Here is a 15,600-nt window from a genome sequence, read left to right as displayed (position 1 = left end):
TCGCTTCAACAATGAGCGTGGGTGTCGGCGTAGTACGTCGCCGGAGTCCTTTCAACCCCGTCCACACCCTTCTCGAGAGAGAGACTGATGGTCTCAGGGCGCACGCGCGGGTCGTCTCTCTCTCTCTCCCTCTCCGATAACGACGACGTCGACTACGACGGGTGGGTGGTTCGCGCGTAAAATCGTGCCGAGCAGCAGCGCTCAGTCGCGCGGGACACGTCGCGGGGTGCGGTTGGTTTCGTCGTCGGTGTCCGTCAATCGCGGTAGTGCGTGCGTGAGTGCATGTAGATATAGGAAGAGAGAGAGAGAGAGGGTGGTTTTCGCAGGGGGATGCGCGCGTGCCGATAACGATAAGGCCGCCGCAGGGATGTGCCTAGCGAAGGGCGCCCGGGCCCTTCTGCTCCTGGCGTTCGTGCTGTGCCAGCGTGCCGTCGATGGCAAGAATGATAACTGTAAGTAAACGCATGCACTTTAACGAGGGATGGGATTTGCAAGACGGCCGTTTGTATAAGGCGACGTGTATACTTCAACGCGGGGGATGTTTTCTTTTCTAGTTCTTCGTGATGTAGGTTTCGCGATCAGAGATTTTCAAACTCTCTTTACGAGATAGTTCAGGGTCGATTTCGATTTCGAGCACGTTTGATTTATTTAGATTCTCTTGGCAAGCAGCTTCCAATACAGTTTTTGGGGTTTTAATGCAGTTGTAAGATAAATATTTCTTTTTGTATAACAAATTAATGCAATTGCAAACATCACGTGATGTTGCGATATGAAAATGTACAGTGTACGTTATCTAGGAAACGAAAACACTACTGAGGGTAATTATAAAGATGACGTTACGCGTTAAAAAACAACGTATAGGATAAATGTAACTTGTCTGCTGAATGTGATGGTGATAAAATACTGACATTACGTCGAGAACATTCCCTTTCGATCGAAATCCTTTATCCTTCCTCTGGATAAAGTTATATTTCGACTCGAATCTAAGTCGAGCTGAAAGTTATAGACCATAAGTCCTCGTTCCCGGAGTATTATTTCATCAGCCTTTTCCAAAGCGACACACAAAAGCAAAGTATTCCCACGGGGTACCAATATCTTCCCGTCTCCGATATCGAGGTCCGCGATATCGGAGCAAGGGTACCTGAACATTTACTCTCGATAACCGCGAAAGACGCATGGCGCGCAATAAAATCGTCTCGCGTGCCATAAAATCGAATGAGAATTCGCGTCACGGATTATCGTCGCGGCGCGCGCAGTTTCGCAAGAGCGAGAGATATTCCCGCTGCGCTGGATGCTGCGATCTCAAGCACGTTGACGTATGCTAAAAACACAGTCGCGTCAAAATCGCCGTCTCAGCCGTCGCGAATCATTACCCTCTCAAGGCTTTCCTTCGCCCTTTAAAGGCAACCGAGATCGATTTGCCGATTTGGATAGGAAAAGTTAAATCGTCACTAGAATGAATCAATTCAAACAAATATATATATTCAACTACAAAGATTATTATTGAAAGAAATAATCGTATATTGAGAAAAAAATGATATATATGATACACACATTTTTATCGAGAGACAAAAAAAAATATATATATATATATATTTATATTCATTTCTGACAGGAGTAAAGGCTTCGCTTCAGGAGTCAACTGTAAAATTATGAAGTCCACTTGCTCTTTTTCTCGTAAAATTTATTCTTTACGGCTTACGCAGGGCTCTCAGCGCTTCCTCGTCTTCACGCATGAAACTTCATTCGCGACTTTATGCACGGTAAAAAGTGGGTTGCGCCCATGTTTGCCGCGTCGGGAAGAAGAAAAGTTGTCTTAATGCATTAGGGATGCATGTGTCTTGCGTTAGGTGTGCGTGAGGCGCGCCTAGGATCTTACTTGGGATAGGGTATAAAGTGAGGGTTTACGATGTACCGTGGCGAGAATCGATCCTATCGCAACGGATAGACGTACACCAGCCAGCACGAACGTCCGCTATATACATGTACACATGCATAAATAGTTCTCTTTCCGTGTCACCTTTTATGCGGATTATATACGTTCAAAATATCCAAACGCTTGTCTGAGATACGAAATTTCAATGGATTTGTGTTAAACGTATCTATTTCTACTGACAATCGCGTGCGCGTATATCTCAACTAATAATAGAGGAAATCTATGCACTAAACACGCCACGAAACGTGATAGTTTATATACTTGTGTTTCTATAGAATATTCCTTTCTTTTCATTTGGCTAGATTAATTTAACAATTGAAATCAATTAAAAATATTAATCAATCTATAATGATATTGTAGTAATTATATATCAAACCTATGCATTAAGAAGTATATGCGATTATAGAGTATTTAATTAAATACATTAAATAATACCATATTAATCTATTGTGTTGCATTTCATTGAAGATTATATGTAATATAATTATATAATAAAAGATAATAAAAAATTTATTATTTCCCGTGATATGATACATCCGGCTCTCTGCTAATTGCAAGTTCTTTTTTTAATTTACATTTCTAGAGAATCCATCACGTATATATTATATAATTGAATACAGATCAATTCCATCGGCACATTTGTATGAATTTTATTAAATGCAACATTGAAATATAATTAATCAAATTATACCTTTCCGTGAAGCGTATTGAAACTTTAACAATTAATCATACAACTTGTGGAGAAGAATTAAATTCTCTTCTTTCAGATGTACGTGTGTATAACAATACCGTTGCGACCTCAATTTTTACCACTTGAGCGATATTAATTGGAAACGGAGATGCCGTTGAATTAAAACGCGTCGCGTTTAGCCTTTCACAAGTTTATATTTCGCGTCTGGGGTCGAGAAACATCGATACTCCGGACACGACGCGACGTGGATTAAGTGTCGTTTCTACGACAGCGAGTCGCTCTATGTGTCCCGGATTTTTACGGGCGGGTATTCAAAACACGGCCGTTTCCCCTTTTTAGCGGACGCCATTTTGCCGGACATAATTCCGTCCGCTCGCGGCGACGAGGAATTTTTACGATCGCGATCCTCTCTTTCCTGCGACCACCCCGCGATTTCATTAGACGCGAATTCCGTCGCGCATCACACGAAACCGAGATTTCACCGTTTTCATAGTCGATAAAATGTCCGTTCGAACTATAGCGCGGAGGACCAATTCCTGACGGATTTACGTGACGTGATGATGAATGCTTCGTAAAAAAAAAAGCTCCGAAATATTTGTAAAGCGCGTCCGATTATTTTAACGCGGATGAATGTCGAGCCTCCTTTCTGCGAAGCTGCGCAAAAGTATCGAAGAATCGTTCCGAAAAATGTAATTCATTTTTTTTTTTTTTTTTTTTTTTTTGAAAAATTAGACGCTACTATATATCATTATTCGTATGCCAATAATTCAAGATTTAATCCGTAAAAAACTGAAAAGCATCTTTTAATTTTAAAAAAAAAATTATTGTTATAATTATGTCAATAATACAAGATTTAATTCACAGAAAACACGACGCGGAAACTTTGAAGCGTCTTTTTAAAAAATTACGTGAATTGTATTGTTGTTTGATCGCGTGGCGTGTAACAAAGTTATACGGAAAATCGCATTAAAAGTAAAGGAGGAAGAAAAGAGAAGGAAACTTGTCCGCTGTTACTAAAACTTTCTTACGGTATGTATGGCGGATTAGGTCGATGACTCGGAGAGGCCATATGGTCGCGGTAGCCCATCCGCGGGTAAACTTTTAAGAGCATTCGCGTTATGTGCGCCAATAATATTGTTCTTGGGCCTCGACTCCTTTATTTCCCGCCGGATAAAATCGGTCGAAGACGGGTATCGTCGAGGAAAACTTTCGAGGAGTGTACGAGTACTTTCGACAAAGCGCGCGCGAGCTCGAGAAACACGACGCTTTTCTTTGGCGCGAACAAGAGTCGAGGAGAAACGTACTCCCTTGTCGTAGAAGATGGGTTTAGATTTATTAGACTAGCGAGAGAGGGTGAACTTTGCGGGCCTGGAATGCAGATCCTATACGTGTACACCGCTACTTGTTCGCTGAAAACTCGACTGTCGGGAAGATGATGTATGCACACGTTAACTTTACTTAAGCGCGGATCTCGTTGTTCCTTATTATACCCGAGAATTATTGCAAATTCATTGTTTTCACATTTTTCCTCAAAATTACACGACTCGCTCTCGAGACAAAAATTCGTTTCAACGCTCATCGAGGCTGAATTCTCGCGGGAGGCGAAAGATTTTTCCCGGCGATGGCAAAGAGAGAGAGAGACTCAGGGAACACGTCGAATAAAAATTTACATTCACGAAGACTCGCGAGGAAAATGGATAGAAGCCCACGTATGACCGTAAAAACGACGTCGTCGCGATCTCTCGGCGCCGTAAGGGAGAGATACAGATAATATCGCCCGTTCACGGGCGTATTCGCACGAGAAAACTTTCGCGATGTGCCGGAGCTTCTCTGCAAGTGCTCGGAGCAAAGTGCTCGGAACTTAATATGATAGCGCTCGGTTGGCGCTCAGACGAGCCGTGGTGCGCTCGAAGAGAGTAATATTGATCGACGGAACGGGCTTACATCGTGCCAGAAGGAAGAGGGAGAGAGAGGGAACGAGCCAAGGGGTGAACGAGAGGGAGAAAACGCGAGAGAGAGAGAGAGAGAGAATCAAGGACGTGGTGGTGGAGGGCGAGGCCGGGTACAAGAGGGAGGGTCGCATTGGATGGTGGCATACGAGAAGGGGTGGTTGCCGGAGGGTCGACGCTCACCATCCTAACTATAGAGTTCTCTTTTCTTCCCTCTCTCTCTCTTTCTTTCCCCTTTTCCACCCTTTACAGCGTGTGTTTCGTTTCCCTCGCACGCGACTTCACGTGAAATTCGAAACTTGGCGGTGACATTACGCAACACGTCGATCTACCAAATGAGGATCGAATGCGATCGAACTGTCAGCTGTTTCTTCTTTCGAAGGAAAAAATTTATTCTAGTGTCGATTTGAGTATTTATACTGCTGTTTATTTTTTATTTATTTTTATTTAATGGGAGAATAATCTCGTTAATGAAAATACAACGATACAAAGTCAAGTATTTTTACATCAGAGAACGCGGATAAATAAAATCAAATAAAAATGCAGACTAGTTGTTCATTGATGCACGCGAGTATGTATTAATGTTTTTTTTTTTTGAGGGAAAAGAAGAGAGAAACTTTTTTTTTTTTTTTTTTGCAAGATTACTCTTGCGTGCACGACGAATTTAACGAGTTTAGCGATGTATAAATTCAGTAATAGACGATTACAAATGAAATTATTAGGAACGAAATATACTCTGTATTAAAGTTTCTTACAGTGCATCAACCGTTATATTGGATAGAGTTAGATTGCGGGGTAACTTTATCGTAAAATGGATAAAAATTATATACAGTATCGTTTAATATCCGAGGAAAAGTTAATCGTTAGCTTTTAGTTTCGCCAGTTTCAGGAAACTCTTGCTACTTGTTGATTAATTTTTTTGTACGCAATTTTTTTTAAACAGTTTTTAATTTCACGCAAATTTACCTCTACGATAACGTAATCTCATCTTACAATGTCATTTAGTAATAAATGATTTTCGACAAATTTCGAGAGTCACGAGTATTTTTCTTAGCAAATATTTAAAGGGAGATGTAATTATGAAGATATTTAACATTAAAAATTAAACGATATGAATGAATTATAAGTTTCAAGAAATGTACATAGACAATCTTCTTCCTTTTCTCTACCAATTTCAAGTCGAAATTACATTTTTGCGTGTGTACTTCTTCTCAACGAACAAAGTAATTACATTTATTGCAGGCTCTTAAATGTACTAACAAATAATTTGCCCCGATACATTTTCTAAGATGTCAAAAAATAAAAAAGAAATATATGTATATAAATAATTATATACGCTTTATTAAAAGATATATATAATTTATATCCACAAAATTTTCTTTTACGTCGTCATCTCACATTCAATCATTCATAGATTTATACGCGTGTCCACAAGAATTAGGAAGAGCTCTATTTCGTTTTATACGACAAGATCTCAATTCGCGACCTTAGAACCAAGTGCGACATCAGTGGTTCATCTCAGCGAATGGCGGGGCATTCGCAGCCGAGTGAAACTACCGGAAGGAAGTCAATGCAGTGACGATTGCGATGTGCTATACGCGCGCACGTGTGACACTTTGACGGCGCCCGATCGTCGCCCAGTCGCGTACGTGTACCTTATTTACGTCGGGGTCGTGACCGCCGAAGGGTGAGGCGGAAATAGCGCGCTCTTAGAGGGTGTCCAGCAGATTCAATGAAAAAAATTCCCTGATTTTCCAAGACCAGAAATTCATTTTCTTCCCTCACTTTTCAGTATTATTTTTTCCAAATATATATAATTTGCATATATCTATCATAAATAAATTAAATGTTAAATCGTGAAATTCTTGAGATATTTTTGTTAACGATGAAAAGGTTCGGAAGTTAAAAAAAAAAAACAAAATTTAAATCAATCGCAATCTGCATTATGTATTTAAATGATCACCTTTTTTATTTATATTATGTCAAATTTTATTTTTAATATATTTTAACGAATTATAATACATAGATTTTAATATATTTAATGATATCTAAATATCACAACAAAACTTTTAAATAAAACGTTTTTAATCAAATTTATCTATTAATTTTTAATAAAAAAATGAATTAAAATGAAATTCTTGAACAATATTATAATTCTTGAGCAACGTTATAATATATTTTCAAATATATAATATGCATTAAAATAAAATAACACGACGATGAAAAGATAAATTAACGAATACGCTGTAGATGAATCGATTTTTAACCACACAGAAAATTAGCAGACTGGGAGTCAGAGTAAAGTTAAATTTATTTAATAAAAAATTTCATAAGACAGATGTAGAATAATGTGAAAAAAAATCTGACCTTTCCCTGACAATACCCTATTTCCCAGATTTCCTTGACCGCTAAACACCCTGTCTCATCTTTACGGGGATCTTCCGACTCGTCCCCGAGAATGTTTCTCGCCCTCACGAATGGTCCATCGGCAGCTGCGCGCGCCACGCGGAAAACTATCCCTAGCCGCGAGCGGAAACTTTTCAATCGAGTTTCTTGTTCCCGCATAGCGGCCTCGTTACGGACTTTTTATTTTCGTTCATCCCCCAGTAACTCGTTCACCCGGAACGAATCGTTCGACGTCGAAGAAACCTAGATCGCGAGATTGTCGCAGGGGAAGCTGGACCGAATCGAGTGGATTGATCTCTCTTCGCGGAGCTTTCTGCGTGAGCCTTGGCGATTTGTGAAAATTTCAATCAAAATTTCAACCGTTGTAATCGAAGGGACAAATATCGTTCTTCTGTGCATTTATTAGTTTTTTTGGAGAATTCGGAAATTTTATATTTTGTGATATAGATAAGACTGCTGTTCTTAATCTTCATTCATTTTATACAGTGACTTTTTACAATAGTCATAAAGAAATCAATGACATATTGTATAATCTTGAGAAAAATATAAGAAAAACTAGAAAAATATTTTTTTAAATGAGATATATTTAATATTCTTTAATATTCTTCATTCTCATTCTTTATACGGTGACATTTAATAAAGAAACTGATATTGCATATATAGGTATATATATTCTGATGAAACTGTAAAGAAAAAAAAATACTTTTTTGATGAGACGTAAATTATACGTTTGCTTGAAAAATGTATCTCAAATTTTAATGGAATGATAATTTATTTGATTACAGATTAATTTTTCTCTAATAACAAAGTAAAATTTCATTTCGACGAGACGATGAATACAAAAATTACTACTTGGAATATTATGACATTTCATCAAATTACATGCTATTTGCTAAGAACAATCAAAGTTGATTGTTTCAGAGTTGGAGTATGATATTAGGTAATTATGATTAATTAATTATATTTCCAAGCAACCGCTTTCTTGCGAGATATAGATTGCAGTACTAATTAGATACAGCACAAAGGCAATATAATTGCAAGAGTTAACAATCCAACGTAATATTACAGCATTTCATATCCCGTTTCGCTTGATAAGTGATAAATAAAGCAAAGCGGAAACGATATTATTTTGCAAACTCTCTGTAAACGGATACAGATCGATTAAATATATATAATATACCGCAAAAATAAACAAACAAAATAAAATTCTCGTCATCGGAGGCGATTCTGACACTATATATACGATCGCGAGAGAATCGAGATTGTCGTATCTAAAATTGATTATTTATACAGTACCCTCCATAAGTTTGGCAGCGATCTGTGTAGATTTTTTGTATCAATAAATCACCATTTATAAGACTGTTTTTTGTCATCACAATTAATAATATTTCAAATAACATCCTGATAAAAAACTTCCATTAAGTTTATATTCTTGCATGTTACGAATACCTAATTAAAGAACATTTCTTTAGAGAATTTTTCTCTTAAATTAAAAGGATCCTTTTGACAGATCTGTGCAGATTGTTTGCATAAATAAATCATAAAATAAACAAAACATTAAAATGACATTTTTATTTATAACAGATAGCTGCCATGCAATTCTTGAACTGTCAAATGTAAGGTGTTTCCAAACTTACGGAGAGTACACTTATCGCGAATTGCGCCGATGAGAGGAGAATGTAAAGCTCTCTCCTAGGATTAATAATCCGATAATCTCGGCGTAACCGAGAATTCGGCCTGCCTCCTTATCTGGCCGGTGAAAGCAGCGGACCGAAGTTAATAAATTGCGGCTTGTATTGGGTCGACATCTCTATTTTATCTCGACGGGCCACGCGAATCAATCGGCGTTGCCGATCGATCCGATAATTCGACTCCGGTCCGTTTGACCGATCCGAATGGAGCATTAAGCACTGGCGCATTTAATCGGCGGTTCGGCCCTTCGGTCGAGGAACTGTGAATGATTAAGTGCGGCGGGACGCGCGTTCTTGATCGATGTCCATTTGAATAAGCGCGCTTCCCCTTCATCGTGAAATGTAATCGTTTCTGAGGGATCGTGGGTCAAATGTGCCGATGTAAACGTTCTCCACCGCCAATGTAGAATGCCTCCTCGAGAGAAACGCGATTTAAGTGTATTAGTTTTTGGAACGATCGAGACATTTTATAGTGGGATATAGTTATCGAGAGAGAATCGCGATTTAAGTGTATTAGTTTTTGGAACGATCGAGACATTTTATAGTGGGATATAGTTAATACTTCAATGTTTTTAATCGTCATTTTCTATACGATGACATTTTATAATATCGGTAAAAAAATTCATGTCGTGTGTACATATATCTTGATGAAAAAATGAAGAAAAATGGAAAGAATACTTTTTTTGGTAAAAAGATAGAAATTATGTTTATGGAAATTCCGAAAAAATAATGAAGAAAGTTTGAAGGAATTCATTTTTCGAGGAATAAATTTTCTATATAATATCCATATATCTCATTGTTAATAAATTTGAGAAGATTCTGTGAGTTTGATATATATATAATTCGTAATGTCGTCTTTTGAAATACTATTATGAAAATCTAAGGGAGAGATTTATACGTTATATCTCTTTAACAGATCATTTCGTGTATGAGAAATTTGCAAATCGAAACTTCACCGGTATAATAGAGTTACTTATTCGTAAAATTCGCTAACTCACACAGTTGTCTGAGAAAATAGTTTCCTCTCGGATATTCCGATCTCTCTGTTCCTGCGAAATTGTATTCTCCAAAACTGATTTTAAACTCGACCAAGATTTGTGCCTTTGATTCTTCTTTTCCGAGGATCTCTCTAAGTTCCCGGATTCCGTGGGAATTTAGTCTCTTTTAAGACTTCGTATTTAGTTTAACGCCTCTTCACAAAGACGACGCGCGTCTCTGCGAATCTTCATAGTTTTAAACGCTGCTACTATTTATTCAGAATATTTGAAAACTTTTAAGTTTGTTCTAATTTTAACGAGTAATTGCGCTCTCTAACGATACGTCCGACTCTATTGTTAGCTCAGAGTTGAGAAGAAGTCAATGTCGCGTAGCGTATAATTATCGAACACATGTAATTTCTCGTATAAGAATAGACGACGTTTGCCTCTAGATACGGAAGAAATAGCGCACAATCGATTCTCTATTCATGTCGCTATCGGAGGGAGAGGAATCGAGGAGTCAGAAGCTGGAAGAGGCATCGACTCGGGGATCCTCTATATTCCATATCGTCGATCCGGGGAATGCCACCTGCGCGTGCCATAACACATTACTTAACGGCGAAGTCACGTTTTTTCCCCTGTTCAACCCGTCACATCCAGATGTGCAACGCACCCCGTACGTGTTCGACGAGCGGCGCCTCGTAAAAATTTCTTTATCCCAATGGCAGTAAAAGTTAACAGCCCCCTATGCCTGAGTAACGTTACGTTGCAAGCTCGCAGGTAGATCATTGAATTTAATCGAATAAAGATAACCAGGCAGCGAGAGTCAACGCAATTTAATAACGCGTCATTTTATTCGGGATAAGACCTTCTTATTTGATTATTTTTATAACAGTCTTAACTTACTGTTAGTCCGCTTACAATTTATTTTGTATTACACGTGCAGGCAAAGTGGCACTTTGTGTGCGTGTTTTCTGTGCGGAAAGCGGCCGATTTCCCACACCGCTATCTAGTGGCGACGCGGTGAGTGAATAAGCTGTATTCAAAGCCATTGCCTACGGCTGAGCCGCGTTCAAAGTCATTGCCCACGGCTTCAGCAGTGTATACAAAATAGTATGTGTATCACATGCGGATTGACAATTGTTTACTCGTCTGGGGTGGTCGCACCCGTGACCAATTGTCAACTTTCCGCACTTGATACATAATATACTATACTCATTTATTCTGATCTTAATTGAATGGAATTTATTGAAAATCGTATCGCGCGATCAAATGAGACCAACTAATATATAGTATACTGATCCCGGATTTTTCTTAGGCGCCGATAGTCAATTTTTTTAATTCATTCATAGCAAACATTTTAAATGAAAAAAAATCCTAATATTAAATAATGAATAAAATAAAATAAAAAAAAAATGCGGAATATATATTAGTTGTATATTCTAGATACACACACTAATCTATCGGTACATATACACAGACATCCGCGTTTCGCTTAAATAATAATTTCGCGAAGCGCATGTAATGACCGAACAATCGCGTTAATAACGCGTTCGCGCTCATATTAACACCATGCGCGTTTAACAGAATTCATCGTTTCTCGTCTATCTCGCATTTCGGTGCGTATACTGAGGAGGAGGGATGTGGAGAGGACTGGTAAATTATTACGTGTAATTGATCCTCGCGCAATGCTCGGATTTACCATGGTTGTTTATTTGGACTCGCGCACACTCGCGCCCTCGAAAACGCGTCGCGTTTCCTGGCGCAATTGCACTTTAGCCAGCGCAAACATATACGTCACAAACTCCTCTTGGTCTTGGGGAGTAAGTAATTTCTCGATGTTACGAGCGGGAGCAAAGAGCTGCAAAGGGATGGTAATGGTGAAGGGAAACAGGAAGCGAGAGGAGCGACAAGAGAAAGGAAGGATATTCCGCAATGAGAGAGAGAGAGAGAGACGAAGACGTGCTCCAGAACTGCAACCTCTGTTGCCCGCTCCGAAATATGTTATGTCATATAATGTCGCGGGAGGAAAGGGAGAAACTGCAGTGCGATATCGCAATAACGTTTCTGGCGCAAGCCCCCGGGCCGAAGATGCGTACTCTAACTTATTTCACCGACGCGTTGACTGCCGACTGTCGTCGCGCATTCGTTATCATTCGTTTTAAATGCAAATCCGGGCCCGGTTGCAATCGCGCGCGCTCTCCCGGCATTGCGGTTATTTGTACGATGCGTTATTCGCATCGGCCGTTTCGTTTCTGCGCGCGCAAAAGTGAGGATTTTTTTTTTCAGTATGTATGTATGTGTGTGTGCGAAAATGCGAATTTCATCTTCGTATACGTCCGCGGCTTTTCAAACGCCGCGCGTAATGGAGGAAAAGTGCAATTGCGTGTTTCGCGCACGTTTCGTGTTCAATACGGGATTGTAAAAACGCGAAATATTGCGGCCGATTGAAAAACGTATGCTTAAAAAATTTGCTCCCGTTTATTATCTCTGGAAATATCGAATCGCATTATTTTTCATCCCGACACTTTTCCCGTATCTTATTTTCGAATATCAATATTTTACATTTTTTAATATAATTATAGATAGAATGAATTATATATTTTATTATATGATTATATACAATCATATAATAAAATATTATTTATTATATAATAAAGCAGATTTATTACATATTTTATTATATAATTATATACAATAATCATATAACAAAATATTACTAATTATATAATAAAGTAGATAATACATTTTTTAATATAATTATAGATAGAATAAATTATATATTTTATTATATGATTATATACAATTATATAATAAAATATTATTAATTATATAATAAAGCAGATTTATTACATATTTTATTATATAATTATATACAATAATCATATAACAAAATATTACTAATTATATAATAAAGTAGATAATACATATATACGATTATATATAAAATCACAAATTACATACATAAATGATAACATCTGTGAAGCACGTCGTACTGAAATATTTGATCAAACCTGTAATAAAATTGTTCATGTCAAAACCAATTTTCACGCTTATGTGATTCGAGCAGTTAATAAGCGCGATTGTCGGAAGAAAATGTTTACATCGCGATCCACGCGTGAGCAAAAGTTGAATCGATTAACTCTCACGTTCGTCTACTTCCGTTCTCCTTCCAGACCAGATGAGCGACATCTGCAAGAAGTACTTCCTGCGGGATCTCTACAGGAAGATAGACGGCGCCGTTCTTACGTCGCAAAATGAGAGGGAGCTCGATTGCGCCATTACTTTCCAGACTCACAGCATCCTCCAGCGTTTCATGCTCCGATTCGATCAGCTGCAGTTAGACTGCAACGACCATCTCTACATCTACGATGGCGCGCACGCGGTCGGCAGTTACAAGGTAAGTCGTCCATGAAATATCTACACGTGCGTGTGAGTGTCTGTGTATGTCTAGGTTTGTGTGTGTGTTAAACGATATTATCGAGGGCGGCTCTACCTAGGGCCTTCGTCGCAGCAAATGATTGCGAGGGCAGCTTTCGATAAGACATCTCACGTTTCCTTAATGGATTTCGATCGAGGAGATAACCGGCACGATACAAGTTCACTCGTATTTAGCAAAAAAAAATTAATGACGAAAAGAGTTAAATTCAACTCGATTGGAATCGGCATAATTTCGACGTGCGCGCGCGCGTTCAAGCGGATTTCCAGAGCGTGTTTTACACGCACGCGAAAATTGCCTCCTCTCTGTATGCTTAACGTAACGATAAAAATCGGAAAATTGTCCTGAGATACGTTTATTCCGTGTCGTCCTAATAGCGTCGAAAATTTAACGCGCTCAGATTATTACCTTTACGACCGAGATTACATATAGAATATAATAGGTTGATTCGTAAGTAAGTTTTTCTGCTATAAGTAATTACTGAATCGCACTTTTTCTGAAAAATCAAGAGGTTTTAAATTGAAACGAAATAATTGCGACAGGTGTACAAGAAAAAATACCAGAAAAATTGCAAAAAATTTATTAACCGCACAAATATGCTTTTGCTACACAAATAATAATGTCTGATCACATAAAAATAAAAAAAATCATGAAGCTTTTATAATCAGTTTTACCTTATCCTCTTTATTCTTTTCTTTCCTCATCAGACTTTCATATGTTTAGGTCATAAAAGTTATCAAAAAATGGAAAAAAAATTTTTATAATGATGCTGACTGTGAGATTAATTTATAAAAAATTTTTCGCATTAAAATTTTTAAAATTTTTCGAGGATGAAATGGAAAAATTAACGTGTAGACAAATTATATTTAATAATGGAAAATATATAACAGATTTAAATTTATTATAAACCATTTTAAATATGAAAATTCAGTTTTTATGTGAAACTTATTTATAAATCAACCCAATAATTTATGCATTACATATAAATTTAATTTATATTATTAAAATTAACTTGTTTTGCTATATTATCCATAAAAAATGGGATATTAAATAAAATTGAAAGTCTAGATGCGTTAGAAATCTCTCCACAGATCTAAAAATACTTTCAGTAGAAAAAAATTTTATCTATTAATGTACAAACAAATATCTCTGATTGCGCGAGGATAAATCTGTTTAAAGTAAAGTTGTAAACGTAATATAAGGAATCAATCCGTATATACGATTTGTGAATAAGCGAGGAAAATTTCACCCAGATCCGTTTTTGAGATGAAGCAATTGGGTCAAGGCTGAGATAACATTTATGTGCGATAGAAAATATATATTCTTATGCAAAACAGACAAAAGTTCATTAATGCGCGGTCTTGTCGATTGGGCTGCCAGATTAGCCGCTACCTTGAAATTTTACAATGTGAAATTGACATGACATCATCATATCATGGGTTATATATTCGTATGAAAACCCATTTATTATTCTTCTTAGCCCGCGGATATATCGATTCTAGGAAATTTGAACGGACGCACGTTATTGCAAAATACGTGTGAAATGTTGACAGAGAAGGCTAACTCTGTTAAATCAACTCACGTCGAAATTTCGCCTAACGGAGATCAAATATACATAATATATGGGAATAATATTAATTAGCAAATTGTTTAGCAATGCGTGCATTAAACGGCGTGTAAAAGCTTACGGGAATATTATTTTTCAATTAATTTGCGACAAATTTTATCGCGGCGCAAGTTCCACATAGGAGTTAATTATTAAGCTACTTAGCGTAATGCGGCATGGAAGTATTTAAAGGATCAGTTGGGAGCCATTAAAACGCGGCAATTTCGACGGAAATTGCCGCGTGGTTCGTGTTTCAACTAGAAATTGCAGTGTTAAACATGCTGATACACGGTACTGATACGAGTTGGGGGTCTCGTCATTAAGAAGACTCGTAAACGAAAGTGCGATATCTCTCAGAGATAATATTTATTAATCTTTATGTCCATTGCCGTACGTGTCTGTCAGATGTGTAAAAAAATTGCCTGTCGCTTTTTTAACCGGCAATTAATTTTAGATGTTTACCAAAAACCTGCGTTTTACTTAATAATACATTCATTCGATGAAACGCGGAAAAGAGAGTTTGAAGAATGAATTCTACGAACGTGCTTGCCTTTTATATTCACGTCCGTAAAAATTTCCACCTTTTGCGCGACCGATTTTTATTGTTTCGAAAGGAACGAGGTCGTTTAAAAAGAGATATTCCAAGCTTTGAGCTAAATCAACGCCGTTATAATTCATATCGTGAAATTATGCCGGCATTAAAAGCGTAGTCAAAAAATAGATGAATTATTAATAATTATTTTATTTCATAATTATTATTTATTTTAAAATCATTCGTAAAAAATTATTACTAATAATTAAACAGAACAAGATGTGGGATCAATATAGTGCTTTAATGACTGATTATTATTTATATACTGATCTTTTATACTCGTACTAAATAGGGAAAAATATAACAATATTAT

At 37.4% G+C, this 15,600-nt stretch overlaps 1 protein-coding gene across 1 annotated transcript in view; it reads left to right on the top strand.

Annotated features, from left to right (window-relative positions):
- LOC114938349 (uncharacterized) overlaps positions 1-15,600 on the top strand; it is a 204,956-nt gene that overhangs the window by 104,620 nt on the left and 84,736 nt on the right. Inside the window, 1 exon segment of the mRNA XM_085481137.1 lies at positions 12,827-13,050. Within this exon segment, the coding sequence (XP_085337263.1) occupies positions 12,827-13,050 (224 nt within the window).

The sequence above is a fragment of the Nylanderia fulva genome, unplaced genomic scaffold (genome assembly GCF_048542155.1).
Source record: "Nylanderia fulva isolate GAGA-0341 unplaced genomic scaffold, ASM4854215v1 Scaffold17, whole genome shotgun sequence".
In the NCBI taxonomy this organism is placed as follows: domain Eukaryota; kingdom Metazoa; phylum Arthropoda; class Insecta; order Hymenoptera; family Formicidae; genus Nylanderia; species Nylanderia fulva.
This window is presented reverse-complemented; position numbering and strand designations above follow the sequence as displayed.